The 19,545-nt window shown below is 43.8% G+C and overlaps 1 protein-coding gene across 1 annotated transcript in view; it reads left to right on the forward strand.

Annotated features, from left to right (window-relative positions):
* Window positions 1-8,784: 8,784 nt before the first annotated feature.
* The window catches only part of LOC106588444 (voltage-dependent calcium channel gamma-7 subunit), a 44,996-nt gene continuing 34,235 nt past the window's right edge, over window positions 8,785-19,545 (forward strand). Inside the window, exons 1-2 of the mRNA XM_014177453.3 lie at window positions 8,785-9,287; window positions 13,988-14,183. Of these exons, the coding sequence (XP_014032928.3) occupies window positions 13,988-14,183 (196 nt within the window). The 5' untranslated portion in view covers window positions 8,785-9,287. The remainder of the gene's footprint in view (window positions 9,288-13,987; window positions 14,184-19,545) is intronic.

The following is a 19,545-nucleotide window of genomic DNA, read 5'->3' on the forward strand; positions in this document are numbered from 1 at the left end:
TGACTGGTGTGGTAGCAAGCACTGCTTTTTTTTGGGGGCGTAACCTTAAAGAATTCAACACAATTGGAAACTGTCTCGTACCAAATATTTGAATAAACTGCAAAGTTGGAATAATTATTAGGTCATTTTCAGAAAGATCTACATGAAGACTTTCATAAAACTGTCAGATCTAAACAGCCACAGACGGCAAAGTGAGGACACAGGTCATTTGGTCCTCAAAGACACGCTGTAAGGATGCCAAAAATGAGGACATGGAATCCCTATGTCCTCACAATCCCACACATGACAAAGTGAGGACTCAAGCCTCTAAGTCCTCATAAACACATTCGGAGGTCCAAAAGGCTTCTGTCACAGATGTGCCTGAGCTGAGTAGCTAGCAGCTAAAGAAAACACAGCTTCCCAGAGTACCTCTCATTTGCACAGACACCTAACTGGGTCATAGGCCAAAACCATTCTAACAGCCACTTAATATTCCTCAATAGCCCTAATGTATGTAGTCATTGAATCCATATGAATCCAGGTGCATGGAAGTGCGTTAAGGCAATACATCAGAATCAGATACATATGGATGTGTCTGGATATTATATAGAGAGAGAGAGATGGAGAGGAGTCAGTCACATTCACTGCCAATGCCCTGTAGGCTCCTGCACCTTCTGCCAATAGAACATGACTTCTGGGGCTTCTGCCCAATGCGGGAGGAAGGAAGTTGCTGTGTGTTGAAGGCTGTTTTTATGGAAATGTGTGGCGTGTGATCTGTGTGTTTGTTCATGTGTGTCCCCATTCGGATGCATGTATATGCTTATAAATATGTATGTGTTGTCTGTTCATTTCTGCTAGGCAGTACGTACACTATCTGTCAAAAGTTTGGACACACCTACTCTTTCAAGGGTTTTTCTTGATTTGGACTATTTTCTACATCGTGGAGTTACTGTGTTAGTGAAGACATCACAACCAAGAAATAACATGAATGGAATCATGTAGTAAGCAAAAAAGTGTTGAACAAATCAAAATATATTTTATATTTGAGATTGTTCAAATAGCCACCCTTTGCCTTGATGACAGCTATGCACACTCTTGGCATTCTCTCAACCTATAAGGGCACAAGGAGAGACCCAGATGCAGACACGAGAGGCAGATGGTTTGAGTCTTTGATATTTATTAATAATCCAAAAGGGGTAGGCAAGAGAATGGTCGTGGACAGGCAAAAGGTCAAAACCAGTTCAGAATCCAGGAGGTACAGAGCGGCAAGCAGGCTCGAGGTCAGGGCAGGCAGAATGGTCAGGCAAGCGGGTACGGAGTCCAAAAAACAGGCAAGGGTCAAAACCGGGAGGATTAGCAAAAGAGAATAGAAAAGGCAGGAGCACGGGAAAAACACGTTGGTTGACTTGGAACATACAAGACGAACTGGCACAGACAGACAGAAAACACAGGTATAAATACCCAGGGGATAATGGGGAAGATGGATGACACCTGGAGGGGGTGGAGACAAGCACAAGGACAGGGGAAACAGATCAGGGCGTGACACAACCAGCTTCATTAGGTAGTCACATGGAATACATTTCAATTAACAGGTGTGCCTTCTTAAAAGTTAATTTGTGGAATTTTTTTCCTTCTTAATGCATTTGAGCCAATCAGTTGTGTTGCGACAAGGTAGGGTATACAGAAGATAGCCCTATTTGGTAAAATACCAAGTCCATATTATGGCAACAACACCTCAAATAAGCAAAGAGAAACGACAGTCCATCATTACTTTAAGACATGAAGGTCAGTCTATCCGGAAAATGAGAGTTTCTTCAAGTGCAGTCGCAAAAACCATCAAGTGCTAAGATGAAACTGGCTCTCATGAGGACCGCCACAGGAAAGGAAGACCCAGAGTTACCTCTGCTGCATAGGATATGTTCATTAGAGTTACCAGCATCAGAAATTGCATCCCAGAAAAATGCTTCACAGAGTTCAAGTAACAGACTCATCTCAACATCAACTGTTCAGAGGAGACTGTGTGAATCAGGCCTTTATGGCCGAATTGCTGCAAAGAAGCCACTACTAAAGGACACCAATAAGAAGAAGAGACTTGCTCGGTCCAAGAAACACGAGTAATGGACATTAGGCCGGTGGAAATTTGTCCTTTGGTCTGATGAGTCCAAATTGGTGATTTTTGGTTCCAACCGCCGTGTCTTTGTGGGTGTACGGATGATCTCCGCATGTGTATTTCCCACCGTAAAGCATGGAGGAGGAGGTGTTATGGTGGGGGAGTGCTTTGTTGGCGACACTGTCTGTGATTTATTTACAACTCAAGGCATACTTAACCAGCATGGCTACCACAGCATTCTGCAGCGATACGCCATCCCATCTGGGTTGGGCTTAGTGGGACTATCATTTGTTTTTCAACAGGACAATGACCCAACTCACCTCCAGGCGGTGTAAGGGCTATTTTACCAAGATGGCGCTGCATTGACGTCTTGACGTCTACAATGTAGAAAATAGTAAAAATAAAGAAAAACCCTTCAATGAGTAGGTGTTCTAAAACTTTTGACCGGTAGTGTACGTGCATGACTATGTATGTATGACAGATTGTGTATGTTCACTATGCTTCACCATATTCATTAGTGCAGCATCTCCAGTACTGTAAGTATTATGAGATGTATAACAGCTAACTCACATTTCTCCAGATTGTATACGTGCTCCATGTGTTTTTCTCTCCTGTGAAGGTCACATCATCATTTATTCACTTATGCCATCCAAAGGCCTGGCAAAGTTTGTCTGTGCGAAAAAGTAGCGATTATACACTGAATGAAAATAGAAACGCAACACGCAACAATTTCAAAGATTTGACTGAGTTCCAGTTCATGTGAGGAAATCAGTCCATTGAAATACATGTATTTGGCCCTAATCTATGGATTTCACATGACTGGGAATACAGATATGCATCTGTTGGTCACAGATCTCTTTAAAAAAAAAGGTAGGGGCGTGGATCAGTATCTGGTATGACCACCATTTGCCTCATGCAGCGTCTCCTTCACATAGAGTTGATCAGGCTGTTGATCGTCGCCTGTGGAATGTTGTCCCTCTACTCTTCAATGGCTGTGCAAAGTTCCTGGATATTGGTGGGAATTGGAACACACTGTCGCACAAGTCAATCCAGAGCACCCAAACATGCTCAATGGGTCGATGGAAGAACTGGGACATTTTCAACTTCCAGGACATGGGGACGTGCATTATCATGCTGAAACATGAGGTGATGGCGGCAGATGAATGGCACGACAATGGGCCTCAGGATCTCGTCACGGTATCTCTGTGCATTGAAATTGCCATCGATAAAAGGCAATTGTGTTCATTGTCCGGAACTTATGAATACCCATACCATAACCCCACCGCCACCATGGGGCACTCTGTTTACAACGTTGACATCAGCAAACCTCTCGCCCACACAACGCCATACTCGTGGTCTGAGGTCATGAGGCCGGTTGGACACAATGCCAAACTCTCTAAAACGACGTTGAAGGTGGCTTATGGTAGAGAAATTAACATTCAATTCTCTGGCAACAGCTCTGGTGAACATTCCTGCAGTCAGCATGTCAATTGCATGCTCCCTCAAAACTTCACAAAATTTGAGAAAAATAAGCTTTTTGTGCTTATGGAACATTTCTGGGATCTTTTATTTCAGCTCGTGAAACATGGGACTAACACTTGTTCAGTATCTTATACAGTGGGACCAAATTAAGAGGATGAACACTGTTGTTGCTTTCATGCCGCGATATTTGGTGGAATTTGCCTCATATTATACTTTAAAAGCCTGAAGAAATGATTCAGGCGCAATTCAACAGAAATGGCGCCAAGTCTTAATGCGTCTTTTGAATCCTTGACAAATTTCTCAACCCCCCCCCATGATTCCCTAATTCCCTCCTCCATTTTCCCAATCTTTCGTTTCTTCACTCTTCCTTACCAGCCACTGTAACCTTTTCATTCTCCTCTTCATTCTGGTCTTCCTCTCATTCAACCCCTCATCCTCCCTTACCTCTTCCCATCTCTTATTCCAAGCTTCATTCCTTTACTGCATTCCTCCATCTCTCAGTCCTCCAATTTGACCCGGCCTCCTCCCTATTTTCTCTCTTCCGCTCCCACTCTTTCTCTATCGCAACTCCTCTGTCCTCCCCACTTCCTCAGTCTGCAGTCATAAGATGCTGACCACTCCGTTTAGTAATGGTTGAAACAGCAAAACCTCTCTTTTTTCAGTAACCCAAGCCTCCCTCCCTTCCTCCCTGTCATTCTAAATTTCGATCTAAAAGTCCGAATGAAATTGCTCTACTTCTCTCCCTCACCTCTCTCGCTCCCTCCCTCCCTCCCTCCCTCCCTCCCTCCCTCCCTCCCTCTCCCTCCCTCCCTCCCTCCCTCCCTCCCTCCCACCCACCCCCCCTCCCACCCCCTCCCTCTCCCTCTCTCTCTCCCTCTCTGTGTGTACATACAGGTAGCTGCGGTGTAGACATTACTGTGATGTATATCTCTCTCTGCTTGTTCATGTCAGTGTTTGTATCCCATCCACATTTCCCACCACTTTGTTTGGACACGCTCATCCCCCTCCCCCTTTCTCTCTGTAGACCGCACCTCAACTGCTTCCCTCTCCTCTCCACCTCCCTCCCCATCACGAACTCACAGCTCACTGTCAAACCCCCTCTGCTATTTTTTGCTGAACACATTTTTTTTCTCTCTCTCCCTCCCTCTCTCCCTCTCTCCCACCCCACCTTTTTCTTCTGACAGAATTTCTTTGAAGTCATGGTTGTCACAGCAACAAGATAATGGAAATATTCAAGACAATCTTTATAAGGAGAGTGGGAATTTCCAACAGGACGCACTCCCCCCAAAACAAACACACGGAAACACGTCTTCATATACATCAACGTAGGCAGAATTATATTGTAACATTCCTGTTATAGCTTTGTTCTGTTTATCATGCCATACTGTCATGCTGACATAACTTGACATAACTTGTCATAATATGGTCATAACACTGTCATGACACACATTTTTAGACCTGTTGTGACATATATTGTGTTATTTATGGATAGTTATGACACCTACATAAGGGTGTCAAAACCCACAAAACCTACCATGGTAGTTATCCTATGGCTGGTTATGACACCTACATAAGAGTGTCAAAACCTACCATGGTAGTTATTCTATGGCTGGTTATGACACCTACATAAGAGTGTCTAAACCTACCATGGTAGTTATCCTATGGCTGGTTATGACTCCTACATAAGAGTGTCAAAACCTACCATGGTAGTTATCCTATGGCTGGTTATGACTCCTACATAAGAGTGTCAAAACCTGCCATGGTAGTTATCCTATGGCTGGTTATGACACCTACATAAGAGTGTCAAAACCTACCATGGTAGTTATCCTATGGCTGGTTATGACACCTACATAAGAGTGTCAAAACCTACCATGGTAGTTATCCTATGGCTGGTTATGACACCTACATAAGAGTGTCAAAACCTACCGCACAAGGCAAAACGTTCCATTACACTATAGCCTACTTGTCACCAGTATTTTTATGTTATATGTTATTGTAAAATTTTCTGAAAATGACCATATTAAATGATCATTGTAATTGCACAAACATTGATGTCAGACGTGCACATACCCCAATGACTGGGATGAATGCAGGAGCATATTTTAGGAGCAGAAGAAGACACCCTCTTTGTGACTGATGACTGACATAAGGGCATGTACGTGATCGGCCTATCTGGCTTAAATGATTATGAGGGTCATAATGCTTCTATACAGTGTCATAAAGTGCATTTTCTTAGTCCAAGTAAAGTGACACAGGATGGTCATAATGTTTTATGACAGTGTCATAAAGTGTATTTTCTACAAGTTATTTAAAATCGTTTTTTAAAAACATGCTGTAAAGAATTCATTACAACAACAGCAAAGGGCTTAAGAAACAAACTTTCAAACTAATGGAAACTTCTTGGCAGGGAAAAAAACACATTTAATGAATGTGGGTTTTGACAGTCTTATGTAGGTGTCATAACCAGCCATAAAATAACACAACATATGTCACAACAGGTGTAAACATATGGGTCATGACAGTGTTATGACCATATTATGACAGGTTATGACAAGTTATATCAGTTGCTATGACATATGATAACATGGTTATGACCGTGTTACCTTTTATTACATGTGTGGCGGTCAATGTACAGCATGCTATTTATATCACTATTCATGTGTTGGATTTCCCTAGCATGCATCTAAAAATAGACTGAAAAAAAAATAGAGAAAGGAGGAGGGGGGAGACCAAAAATAAATACAAAGGGGAAGAAAGAGGGAGGGATGATGAACGATTAAAAGAATATGCCTGTCCTCTTAGTGTTGTCGGTGTTTCATGAGCTGGCTTGGGGTGTTTGGGTCAATATAGCCCACATGCCCCTCTCTTAAGGGGAGTGTATTCAAATGAAGGCTTCCTTTTAACATATCTATTTCAGAAACAAATAGAGTTTTCTCTGGTTTTTGAATCCTATTTTGTCATCTCAGATTTTTCCGTTTTTTTTACCCCAGTGCTTGATGATTCTACTAGCCTGGTCCAAGATCTGTTTGTGCTGTCTTGCCAACTCCTTTGGTCATTGTCACCTTAGCAGTTGGGATGAGAGCACAAACACTTCTGGGACCGAGCAAGTTCTACAGTTCCCAATCCCCTTGTTCTAATGCATTGGTGCCATAGCAGTAAACAGTTAAACTCAAGTACAGCAAACAGGGAGTTACCCATTATTATAAACTGGGTGGTTCGAGCCCTGAATGCTGATTGGCTGAAAGCTGTGGTATATGAGACCATATACCACAGGTATGACAAAACATGTATTTTTACTGTTCTAATTACGTTTGTAACCAGTTTATAATAGCAATAAGGCACCTCTGGGGTTTGTGGTATATGGCCAATAAGAACAGCCCTTAACCGTGGTACATTGGCCATATACCACACCTCCCCTGGCCTTATTGCTTAAATATAAGCCACAGAGAACCTGGAAATAGCTAACGGCTAACTACTCATGCAACTCAATGGAAACTTAACTAAATGTCAAAGAGCATCAGATCGTACCATGATTGACAGCTATGGTGATAGCATCCATAGGGTTGAAAGGTCTAATTTCCCCCATCAATAAAACAATCTCTGTTCTACTTTGTGACCTTTCAGTCTATTATGCAGGACAGGCGGTACAGTCGCTCCTGTGTGTGGCTGTGTGTGGTTTGGAAAGGGATAGAATCCAATGCTGACCACACCGCTTCCACACACCTCTGTGACTCACAGCCATTCCTATCAGTCTGTTAAGGTTATTGTGGCTACTCGGGCATGAATGGGCGCATGCAAGCATGAACACACACACACACACACACACACACACACACACACACACACACACACACACACACACACACACCATGGCGATTTATACATCTGGATGACCAACGAAGCCAGGTATACCCAGTGTGTGTGTGCGGCTATGCAGGTGGCTGTGCAGGTGGCTGTAGACGTAGAAGCAGAGCGGTGTACGTCATGCGGTAGAGCAGCAGCCTGAACTGAGCTACGACTGCCAATCCCTCCTCCCCTTCCCTTATACAACTTCAGCTCACACTGCAAGCTAGCGCAGCTCACTCACTTGCCATTTTAAGTATGCATCAAATATGCACTGAAGAAAATCATAAAGGCAACATGTAAAGTGTTGGTTCCATGTTTCATGAGCTGAAATAAAAGATCCCAGAAACGTTCCATACGCACAAAAAGCTGATTTCGCTCAAATTCTGTGCACAAATTTCTTTACATCCCTGTTATGTTTGCATTTCTCCTTCGCCAAGATAATCCATCCACCTGACAGGTGTGGCATATCAAGAAGATGATTAAATGGCATGCTCATTACACAGGTGCACCTTGTGCTGGGGACAATAAAAGGCCACTCTAAAATGTGCAGTTTTGTCACACAATGCCACAGATGACTCAAGTTTTGCGGGAGCGTGCAATTGGCATGCTGACTGTAGGAATGTCCACCAGAGCTGTTGCCTGAGAATGCAATGTTTATTTCTCTACCATAAGCCGCCTCCAACGTCGTTTTAGAGAATTTTGCAGTACTTCCAATCGGCCTCACAACCACAGACCACGTGTAACCACGCCTGCCCAGGACCTCCACGTGTGGCTTCTTCACCTGCGGGGTCATCTGAAAAGCGGGAGGGGCGGTCCTGAGGAGTATTTCTGTCTGTAATAAAGCCCATTTGTGGGGAAAAACGAATTCTGATTGGCTGGGCCTGGCTCCCAAGTGGCTGGGCCTTTACCCTCACAGGCCCACCCATGGCTGCACCCCTGCCCAGCCATGTGAAATCCATAGATTAGGGCCTAATTAATTTATTTCAATTGACTGATTTCCTTATATAAACTATAACTCAGTAAAATCATTTAAATTGTTACATGCTTCGTTTCTATATATTTTTTTCAGTAATTTGTGAGCATAAAATAGTATTGATATATGATTCAAGACCATACATATATTGTCTATGATCACTCCTCTCCGTAAAAAAACATTTTGTATTGAAAATCCTAATTTGACTCTAACTCAGAAGCTGTTTCTATATGCTTCCCTGTTCTTTCTCTGTTTCAATTCAAATGTTACATTAATTGGATGAACCAATGCAATGTTTCCAAGTAGCACTGTGTTGTTGCGCGAGACTGGTAGAATAATCATTGTCCTCATTACCCTCTCCATACCACGTTGAATGCAATGTGTGTGTGTGTACGTGTTGCTTGTTGCGTGCGGGCTCGTGCTTGCGTGAGTGCGATAGCCAACCCAACTGCGTGTCCCTGCCTGCTTCTGTGTCGTAGGATTTTGACTGTCTCCTTGCAAAAGTAGCACGTCTTCGCTCGCAACTCTCCACGGTCTTTCTGTCCCTCGATCTGTGTGGCGCTTTCCCCCCGCGCGTCAAAGCATCTTCTGCGCGTTCCTCGGTATAGCCCATTCAACCTCTTCTCCGCAGTGCTGAAATAGAGAGTGAGTGAAAGGAGGGTGGCAAAAGAGAGAGAGAGGAGCAAGGGGGCGATACGGGGAAACACACGAGAGAGAGTCAGAGAGAGGGAGAGAGAGAGAGAGAGAGAGAGAGGAGCAAGGGGGCGATACGGGGAAACACAAGAGAGAGAGGGAGAGAGAGAGGGAGAGAGAGGGGGGGTGCAAAAGGAAAATTGCACAATCCGTCAAGGCTCCCTAGCGCGCGGATCTTTCGACGGCTGCACCATTAATTTGGACGTGAGTAGTGCCTGTTGCTTATATGTCACCATTACGCGATACAAATGATCATTAGTTTCATAAACCGTCTTGAGAAATGTCTCATCATACATCATCATAGTTTTTCATTTTGGGTTATAGCAGTTCACACGTTCCATGATGATGTCCGTCTGTCAGTGTGTTGTGGGCTACAGTCAGTCTGTCTGTAACATTTGCTGCATCTATTTAGTCTAGCCGAATACACACAAGAAATGCATGCGACTGACATTTGCGTTTGAAATTATGAAAAAGCAGTCTGTCATTCTATAATATACTGCCTTGGGTCTCTCTCTCTCTCTCTCTCTCTCGCTCCCCGCAAGATGTGCGTGTGGCAGGCTCTGAGAATGTTACCTTCATGAATATTTCCTTCCCATGACATGTCTTGACGATTCGAATAATTTTCGCGTCGCTTTTGCCACTGGTGAGCGTTGTTCATTGCAGCGCAACATCTAGTTAATTAAGTGTGACGTTTGTTTTTTAAGCTGCAAAAAGGAGCTGACCCAGTACAGTTGTGTGCTATAGACTATAGGCTAATAGTGTCCTTGGTTTTACTCTATCTAGTTTTCTGGTATTTCAGCACCTCACTCATGGACAGCTCCACACTCTGACCATGACCTCAAACATATTCCCCCTTAGCCAGCCTCTCTCTCTCTCTCTCTCTCTCTCTCTCTCTCTCTCTCTTGCTTTCTCTGTCTCTCTCTCTCTTAGTTTTAAGCTTTCTATTATTCTGTTATTTCAGCACCATACCAGTGGACAGATCCACACTCTCACTGACCTCAAACATTCTTCCCTTGAAGCTTCTCTCTCTCTCTCTCTCTCTCCAAACTCTCCCTCTACTGATCCCTTCTTTTATTTATCCCTTCATGGATTCCCTCCCCCCTTCATGCTATAACATAAACCACCATTCACTATTCACCCCCCCCCCCCCCACATTCAAGTGGCATTCCGTACATTTGCTCCCAGAGACCTAAGCTCTCCCAGTCCCAACACAAAGCGGTGGAGCCTAGAGCTGGGACGATAGACTAAAAAGAATCAACACCGACCATACCGATCACTTATCGCAGGCTTTTTGCTGATCAATACGATAAGTAGCCTATACTAGAGAAATGTGAAGTTTTAACATGAAATAAGTTTGCTAATATTGGTCATTTTTAATGGGACAATTGATTTGACCAACGATCAGACGAGTAGTAGTAGTTTAAAGGATAATAAAAAAAAACTGTGGTGCAAATTCATGTTAGAAACTTATCATTCTATTTGTCATTATCACATCAATTCAGGCAATTCATTGCAATATAGGTGAATGTCCAAATTACCAAGCTGTAATGGAGCCTAGCTGAGGGTGCAGCATGGGAATTGTGGTTTATTCTGTAGGCTTTAACTACAAAGGGAATCTCATCCACCCCAATGCCCCATCTTAGAGAAACATAGGTCTCTTCATGTTACTGAAGCCCAGAGTGTTTCAAGGGAATGAAGAATCAAGGGAATTGTTCTTTCTCATCTCTTTCCTCGCTTCAAAATGTGAGAGCCCATAATGAATGATCCATGAGGGATTGACCCGGTCCACGATCCATGCCTCTTACTCTTACTTTTGTCCATCCGTAAGGCCAGATGGTATCTATTACCCTCTCCACACGTCGTGCCGACCCCAACCAAACTGTGCAGGCTTGGATATTTTTTTTTTTTATGTTGCCCTTTTCAGAACGGTTCCAACAACTATGTATACAGTGCATTCCATAAGTATTCAGACCCCTTGTCTTTTTCTACATTTTGTTACGTTATAGCCTTATTCTAAAATATCTTAAAGGAATGTTTTTCCTCATAAATCTACACACAATACCCCATAATGACAAAGTGAAAACCAGTTCTTAGATTTTTTTGCAAATGTATTGAAAATAAAAAACAGAAAAACCTTATTTACATACGTTTTCAGACTCTTTGCTATGAGACTCGAAATTGAGCTCAGGTGCATCCTGTTTCCATTGATCATCCTTGAGATGTTTCTACAACTTGATTGGAGTCCACCTGTGGTAAATTCAATTGATTGGACATGATTTGGAAAGTCACGCACCTGTCTACATAAGTCCCACAGTTGACAATGCATGTCAGAGAAAAAATCAAGCCTTGAGGTCGGAGGAATTGTCCGTAGAGCTCCGAGACAGGATTGTGTCAAGGCACTGATCTGGGGAAGGGTACCAAAACATTTCTGCAGCATTGAAGATCCCAAGAACACAGTGGCCTCCATCGTTCTTAAATGGAAGAAGTTTAGAATCCCCAAGACTCTTTCTAAAGCTGGCCGCCCGGCCAAACTGAGCAATTCGTGGAGAAGGGCCTTGGTCACCAAGAAGGTGACCAAGAACCAAAGAACCTCTGACAGAGCTCTAGAGTTCCTCGGTGGAGATGGGAGAACCTTGCGGCACTCCACCAATCAGGCCTTTATGGTAGTGTGGCGGAAGCCACTCCTCAGAAAAGGCCCCTGAAGGCTAGCTAGGAGTTTGCCAAAAGCCACCTAAAGGACTCTCAGACCATGAGAGACAAGATTCTCTGCTATGATGAAACCAAGATTGAACTCTTTGGCCTGAATGCCAAGCGTCACATCTGGAGGAAACCTGGCACCATCCCTAAGGTGAAGCATGCTGGTGGCAGCATCATGCTGTGGGGATTTCTTTTAGCGGCAGGGACTGGGAGACTAGTCAGGATCAAGGGAAAGATGAACAGAGCAAAGTACAGAGAGATCCCTGATGAAAACCTGCTCCAGAGCACTCAGGACCTCAGATTGGGGTGAAGGTTCACCTTCCAACAGTAACAACAATCCTAAGCACACAGCCAAGACAACGCAGGAGTGTCTTCGGAAAACAAGTCTCTGAATGTCCTTGAGTGGCCCAGCCAGAGCCCAGACTTGAACCTGATCGAACATCTCTGGAGAGACCTGAAAATAGCTGTGCAGCGACGCTCCCCATCCAACCTGACAGAGCTTGAGAGGATCTGCAGGGAAGAATGGAAGAAACTCCCCAAATACAGGCGTGTCAAGCTTGTAGCGTCATACCCAGGAAGACTCGAGGCTGTATTCGCTGCCAAAGGTGCTTCAACAAAGTACTGAGTAAAAGGTCTGAATACTTATGTAAATGTGATATTTCAGTTTTGAATTTGTCATTAATGTCCTTAAAATGTATAAAAACCTGTTTTTTTTCTGTCATTATGGGGTATTTTTTATCCGTTAGAATAAGGCTATAATGTAACAACATTTGGAAAAGGTCAAGGCGTCTGAATACTTTCCGAATGCACTGTAGATTGGTTTGGCTTGGTTTGGTTGCTCAGTACTGTGAAGGACATTTTACTACAAATGGTCATAGTATCTGTTTGACACTGGTGTTTTTCCTCTCTCTGGCTGCCATGTCTAGCACTCACAGTCAACACTGTTTATAAAGAAGCCTCTTCTCAGCTCCCATTCAAATTCGATGGCGTGCCTCATCTTCACATTCTGTTTGACCTTGCAGACACAAGTACACAACTACCGTGCACAACAGATGCTAACTGTTTCACCTCCTTACCACCTCCTCCTCTATCCTATCATCGGTGGTTGCCTTGAGGGAATCTTGTGAGGGAATCTTGACACGTACACAGTCCTCCCTTTACCCTTGGTCACTGTCTTCTTGAGTTGACAATGTTTATTCAACGGATTTCTGAAGGTCTGGGTAGACTATATTCACGCGAGGGAGATAGGATGAGGGCTGCTTTTTACCATATCAAATATTTGTAACTGGTGAGTCATCATGAGTGAGAAAAATCCATTGTGACATTCGTGAATGTGCAGTGCTGCATCTCAAATCAGTGATGAGGTCATTGGTTTCGGCACCACAGTCGCTCTCCTCCTCTTTTCCTCGTGCGGGTTTTTCCTTTTTTCTTTCTTCTCACCGGTGAAACGGTTGAGTGGGTAAAGCCACACTGTCATCAGTGGAGGAGCCTCACCTGTAATTTGCAGCACGCTGCTCTGTGGTGGTGAGGTCGTTCCGTTCACTGGCACAGCGGGCTCTGCAGTCATGTGTTGCATTTTTATCACCGCTTATGTATTCCCTGCTTATGCTACCTATAGCCTACCCGCTGCACGCAGACGTCAATTCGACGTCTATTCCATTGTTGGTTCAACGTAATTTCGTCCAAATGACGTGGAAACAACGTGGATTCAACCAGTGTGTGCCCAGGGGGTAGTTAAACCAGACTGACTGCAACATTCAGCCTGGTTTAACCTGGTTAGTATGTGCAGGATCTGTACCAGTAGTCACCGTTATGTATTCAAAGACACTGGCAGATAAGCCTCCACTTTCCTCTGTCTTTGCTCTTTTAAGATGAGTTGAAGACAGAAAACTGTTCTTTGGTTAATTATCTTCACTGAAACGTGAAGCATTGTGATAAAAGGGAACATTCCGTTATGTGGAGAAGCTTTCTCTTCCTCTAAAACTAACCAAGTGATAAAACTAACCAAGTGGTTCCTCTACTGTAAATTCGTCTCTGTTGAGTTATTCTGATGAGAAAACCCACCAGGGGAGAGGCCCAACTCCATGTCAACCAGGCGTTCCATTCATCTGCCGAGTTAGCTGAACTGAAATAGACTCGACCCTGAACCTCACCTGTCCTCTCACCTCCTCTCTCCTCTTCCTTATCCTCTCTCCTCTCTTCCTCAGATGAGCATGTTCAGCACGCGGGCACTCACACTCCTCTCCTCGGTGTTTGGGGCGTGCGGCCTGCTCCTGGTGGGCGTGGCTGTGTCCACAGACTACTGGCTGCTGATGGAGGAGGGCGTCATTCTGCAGCAGAACCAGAGCATGGAGGTCAGGATGGCACTGCACTCCGGCATGTGGAGGGTCTGCTTCGTGGCAGGTATACTGGACTAGACACATTTAGTTTATATGTACAGAAGCACGTATAGTACACATAATGGTTTGTGGCAGGTTTCACGTGAGGAAAGCAATACGTATAAACAGTAGTTCACATGTACAGAAGCAGACACATCTACACGTACCTTACTGTAATGCTTTGTGGCAGGTACTGGAATAAACGTAGGGTATATTTCACATTTCGTTCTGTCCACACACACACACACACACACACACACACACAAACAAACATATGCACGTGTTTTATTGTTACCCCATTGTCTTGCATCAGATCGCATCACTCATACACGGCGCTCATCCCTCAATGGTTGTCACTAGTTACCAAAGCTACAAGGTCAAAATTGGCTATATCGTAAAAAATCTTAAAAAACTCAAATGTGCTTTTTGGTCTTAATTTAAGGTTAGGGTTAAGCATAATGTTAGCAGTGTGGTTAATATACACTGCTAAACCTTTATACCACACCATATACAATCGTTCTAGCTATAGCTATAGATATAGGCTGAGTGTACAAAACATTAGGAACACCTCCTCTTTCCGTGACATAGACTGACCAGGTGAATCCAGGTGAAAGCTATGATCCCTTATTGATGTCACTTGTTAAATCCACTCCAATCAGTGTAGATGAAGGGGAGGAGACGGGTTAAATAATGATTTTTTAGCTTCATCACTCATCACAAGCAGGCTGTCATGTGCCTTTTAATGAGGAGTGGCTTCCCTCTGGCCACTAGCATAAAGGCCTGATTGGTGGAGTGCTGCAGAGATGATTGTCCTTCTGGAAGGTTCTCCCATCTCCTCAGAGGAACTCTGGAGCTCTATTAGAGTGACCATCGGGTTCTTGGTCACCTCCCTGACCAAGGCCCTTCTCCCACCGATTTCTCAGTTTAGAAGAGTCTTGGTGGTTCAAAACTTCTTCCATTTAAGAATGATGGAGGCCACTGTGTCCTTGGGGACCTTCAATGCTGCAGAATTTTTTTTGATACCCTTCCCCAGATCAGTGCCTCGACACAATCCTGTCTCAGAGCTCTACAGACAATTCCTTTGACCTCATGACTTGTTTTTTTCTCTGACATGCACTGTCAACTGTGGGACCTTAATTAGACAGGTGTGTGCCTTTCCAAATCATGTCCAATCAATTGAAATTATCGCAGGTGGACTCCAATCAAATTGTAGACATCTCAAGGATGATCAATGGAAACAGGATGCACCTGAGCTCAATTTCGAGTCTCATAGCAAACGGTCTGAATACTTGGGCAAATAATGTATTTCAGTTGTTTATTTAATACATTTGCTAAAATTTCTTAGCCTGTTTTTGCTTTGTCATTATGGGGTATTGTGTGTAGATTGATGAGGAAAAACATTTATTTAATCCATTTTAGAATAAGGCTGTAACGTAACAAAATGTGGAAAAAGTCAAGGGGTCTGAATCCTTTCCGAATGCACTGTATACTTATATTGTGTATTTAAAGAGTAATACGCTGAGTATACAAAGCATTAAGAAACCTGCTCTTTGGAACGCTTTCAACACATTGAGTCAATGTCCCAACCAATTGAGACTGTTCTGAGGGCAAAAGGGTGTGTAACTCAATATTAGGAAGGCATTCCTAATGTTTTGTACACTCAGTGTATAATTAAGTGATAAGGCCCAAGAAGCCAGTGTTTTGGAGGATATATTTGCACAGGTGCTGTTAGACCCGAGACGAAGAATAGTAACTTAGAGCACCCAAACAAAACTCAAATTAAAAACTCTTAATTCAATTGCTATAGTATTATAATGAGGTTTTCTCTAAAGCAGATCATGGTCACACAGGGATTGAAAAACGTTGTAAAAAGTGGGCAAAATTTGTAAGAATGAGGCGGGTGGATTTGAGCGTGCATTATCACCTGAACATTATCACGGGCTTCAGTGAGCATGGAAGTGAACTGGGTAAGTGAAAGAGTTACTGTACCTCTATGCTAACGTTATCTAGCTATAGAGCTACCGCATTTAGCTCACAACTTCCATCTAAATAACACTGATAAAACTAACCAAATGTTAACATGTCTGCCAGCTGTTGGTAGCTAACTGCTGGTGCTATCATACTATGCATAAACTCAGCAAAAAAAGAAATGGCCCTTTTTCAGGACCCTGTCTTTGAAAGATAATTAGTAAAAATCCAAATAACTTCACAGATCTTCCTTGTAAAGGGTTTAAACACTGTTTACCATGCTTGTTCAATGAACCATAAACAATTAATGAACATGCACCTGTGGAACGGTCATTAAGACACTAACAGCTTACAGACGGTAGGCAATTAAGGTCACAGTTATGAAAACTTAGGACACTAAAGAGGCCTTTCTACTGACTTTGAAAAACACCAAAGAAAGATGCCCAGGGTCCCTGCTCATCTGTGTGAATGTGCCTTAGGCATGTTGCAAGGAGGCATGAGGACTGTAGATGTGGCCAGGGTAATAAATTGCAATGTCCATACTGTGAGATGCCTAAGACAGAGCTATAGGGAGACAGGACGGACAGCTGATCATCCTCGCAGTGACAGACCACGTGTAGCAACACCTGCACAGGATCAGTACATCCGAACATCATACCTGGTACAGGTACAGGATGGCAACAACTGCCCGAGTTACACCAGGAACGCACAATCCCTCCATCAGTGCTCAGACTGTCTGCAATAGGCTGAGAGAGGCTGGACTGAGGGCTTGTAGGCCTGTTGTAAGGCAGGTCCTCACCAGACATCACCGGCAACAACGTCGCCTATGGGCACAAACCCACCATCGCTGGACCAGACAGGACTGGCAAAAAGGGCTCTTCGCTGACTAGTCGCGGTTTTGTCTCACCAGGGGTGATGGTCGGACTTGCGTTTATCGTCGAAGGAATGAGTACTCTGGAGCGGGACCGATTTGGAGGTGGAGGGTCCGTCATGGTCTGGGGCGGTGTGTCACAGCATCATCGGACTGAGCTTAGTTGTCATTGCAGGCAATCTCAACACTGTGCGTTACAGGGAAGACATCCTCCTCCCTCATGTAGTACCCTTCCTGCAGGCTCATCCTGACATGACCCTCCAGCATGACAATGCCACCAGCCATACTGCTCGTTCTGTGATTTCCTGCAAGACAGGAATGTCAGTGTTCTGCCATGGCCAGCGAAGAGCCCGGATCTCAATCCCATTGAGCACGTCTGGGACCTGTTGGATCGGAGGGTGAGGGCTAGGGCCATTCCCCCCAGAAATGTCTGGGAACTTGCAGGTGCCTTGATGGAAGAGTAGGGTAACATCTCACAGCAAGAACTGGTAAATCTGGTGCAGTCCATGAGGAGGAGATGCACTGCAGTACTTAATGCAGCTGGTGGCCACACCAGATACTAACTGTTACTTTTGATTTTTGACCCCCTCCTTTGTTCACGGACACATTATTTCATTTCTGTTAGTCACATGTCTGTGGAACGTGTTCAGTTTATGTCTCGGTTGATGAATCTTGTTATGTTCATACAAATATTTACACATGTTAAGTTTGCTGAAAGTAAACACAGTTGACAGTGAGAGGACGTTTCTTTTTTTGCTGAGTTTAGTACAAGCCAATGGGAAAGAGTAGTTTTGGCTACGCCAGAGGTCACTGTTACTGTATAGAGCCCTATGACTGGGGCCAAAACTATGTGCGTGGATGACTTGTCGGATGGATCTGCGCGTGTTGATGCGACACCTCCAGTAGAATTATATTCTACATGGACTAGGGCAGTGGTCTCCAAGGCTTTCTTAGTCAATCGCCAAACACTTCTGTAAAAAGCCCAACGATACCCTTGCTTTCCTATTTTTCATTAGTTTTGTGTTGTTTGCGGTAGCAGCACGTGATTCAGGTGCCGTGGATTTTTAACCATGTAATTGCGTCTGAAAGTACAAACTGCACCAACCCGGCTGACACTGCTACCAAATGAAGTGCACAGATTGGCCTACCGCTGGCCAATCAGATAGCTCAGATCCCAGTGTCTACAGAAAATACGGAATGTCATTGGTCTGCAGCGTTCACGAGCCCACAGCAAAGTCGATAGTCAACTCTACTGTGTGAGATCTCAAATCTTTAAAAAAACATCACTAGACAGAAAGACTGACAAATACAGCAAAGAGCTGCTGTTTTTATGAGTGAGTTCATGTTTAAGATTTTATTCAGCACTGTCAACACTTTATTCAACACATTGCTTACTTATTATATATTTTTTTTGGGGGGGGGGGGTAGATCAACTTTAATATTGCAGATGGATTGGGGCTTCCATCAGCTTAATTGTCTGCATCATTTCCAATCCCCCATATAATTGTTTGTAAATATATATATACCTTTTTTGTAATATATTTTCCTTTATTATTTTCCCCTAACCCTAGAGTCAAATCAAATCAAATCAAATTTTATTGGTCACATACACATGGTTGCAAGATGTTAATGCGAGTGTAGCAAAATGCTTGTGCTTCTAGTTCCGACCGTACAGTAATATCTAACAAGTAATCTAACAATTTCACAACTACCTTATAGATTACAAGTGTAAAGGAATGAATAAGAATATGTACATATAAATATATGGATGAGCGATGGCCGTGCAGCATAGGCAAGATGCAGTAGATGGTATATGGTACATTATATACATTATATACATATGAGATGAGTAATGTTGGGTATGGTGACTAGTGATACATTTATTACATCCAATTTTGTATTAGAAAAGTGGCTAGAGATTTGAGTCAGTATGTTGGCAGCAGCCACTCAATGTTGGTGATGGCTGTTTAACACTCTGATGGCCTTGAGATAGAAGCTGTTTTTCAGTCTCTCTGTCCCAGCTTTGATGCACCTGTACTGACCTCGCCTTCTGGATGATAGCGGGCTCGGGTGGTTGTTGTCCTTGATGATCTTTTTGGCCTTCCTGTGACATCAGGTGGTGTAGGTGTCCTGGAGGACAGGTAGTTTACCCCCGGTGATGCGTTGTGCAGACCTCACTACCCTCTGGAGCGCCTTACAGTTGTGGGCGGAGCAGTTGCCGTACCAGGCGGTGATACAGCCCGACAGGATGCTCTCGATTGTGCATCTGTAAAAGTTTGTGAGTGTTTTCGTTGACAAGCCAAATTTATTCAGCCTCCTGAGGTTGAAGAGGCGCTGTTGCGCCTTCTTCACCACGCTGTCTGTGTGGGTGGACCATTTCAGTTTGTCTGTGATGTGTACACCGAGGCACTTAAAACTTTCCACCTTCTCCACTACTGTCCTGTCAATGTGGATAGGGGGTGCTCCCTCTGCTGTTTCCTGAAGTCCACGATCATCTCCTTTGTTTTGTTGACGTTGAGTGTGAGGTTATTTTCCTGACACCACACTC

The sequence above is a fragment of the Salmo salar genome, chromosome 27 (assembly GCF_965601325.2).
Source record: "Salmo salar chromosome 27, fSalSal1, whole genome shotgun sequence".
NCBI classification, from domain to species: domain Eukaryota; kingdom Metazoa; phylum Chordata; class Actinopteri; order Salmoniformes; family Salmonidae; genus Salmo; species Salmo salar.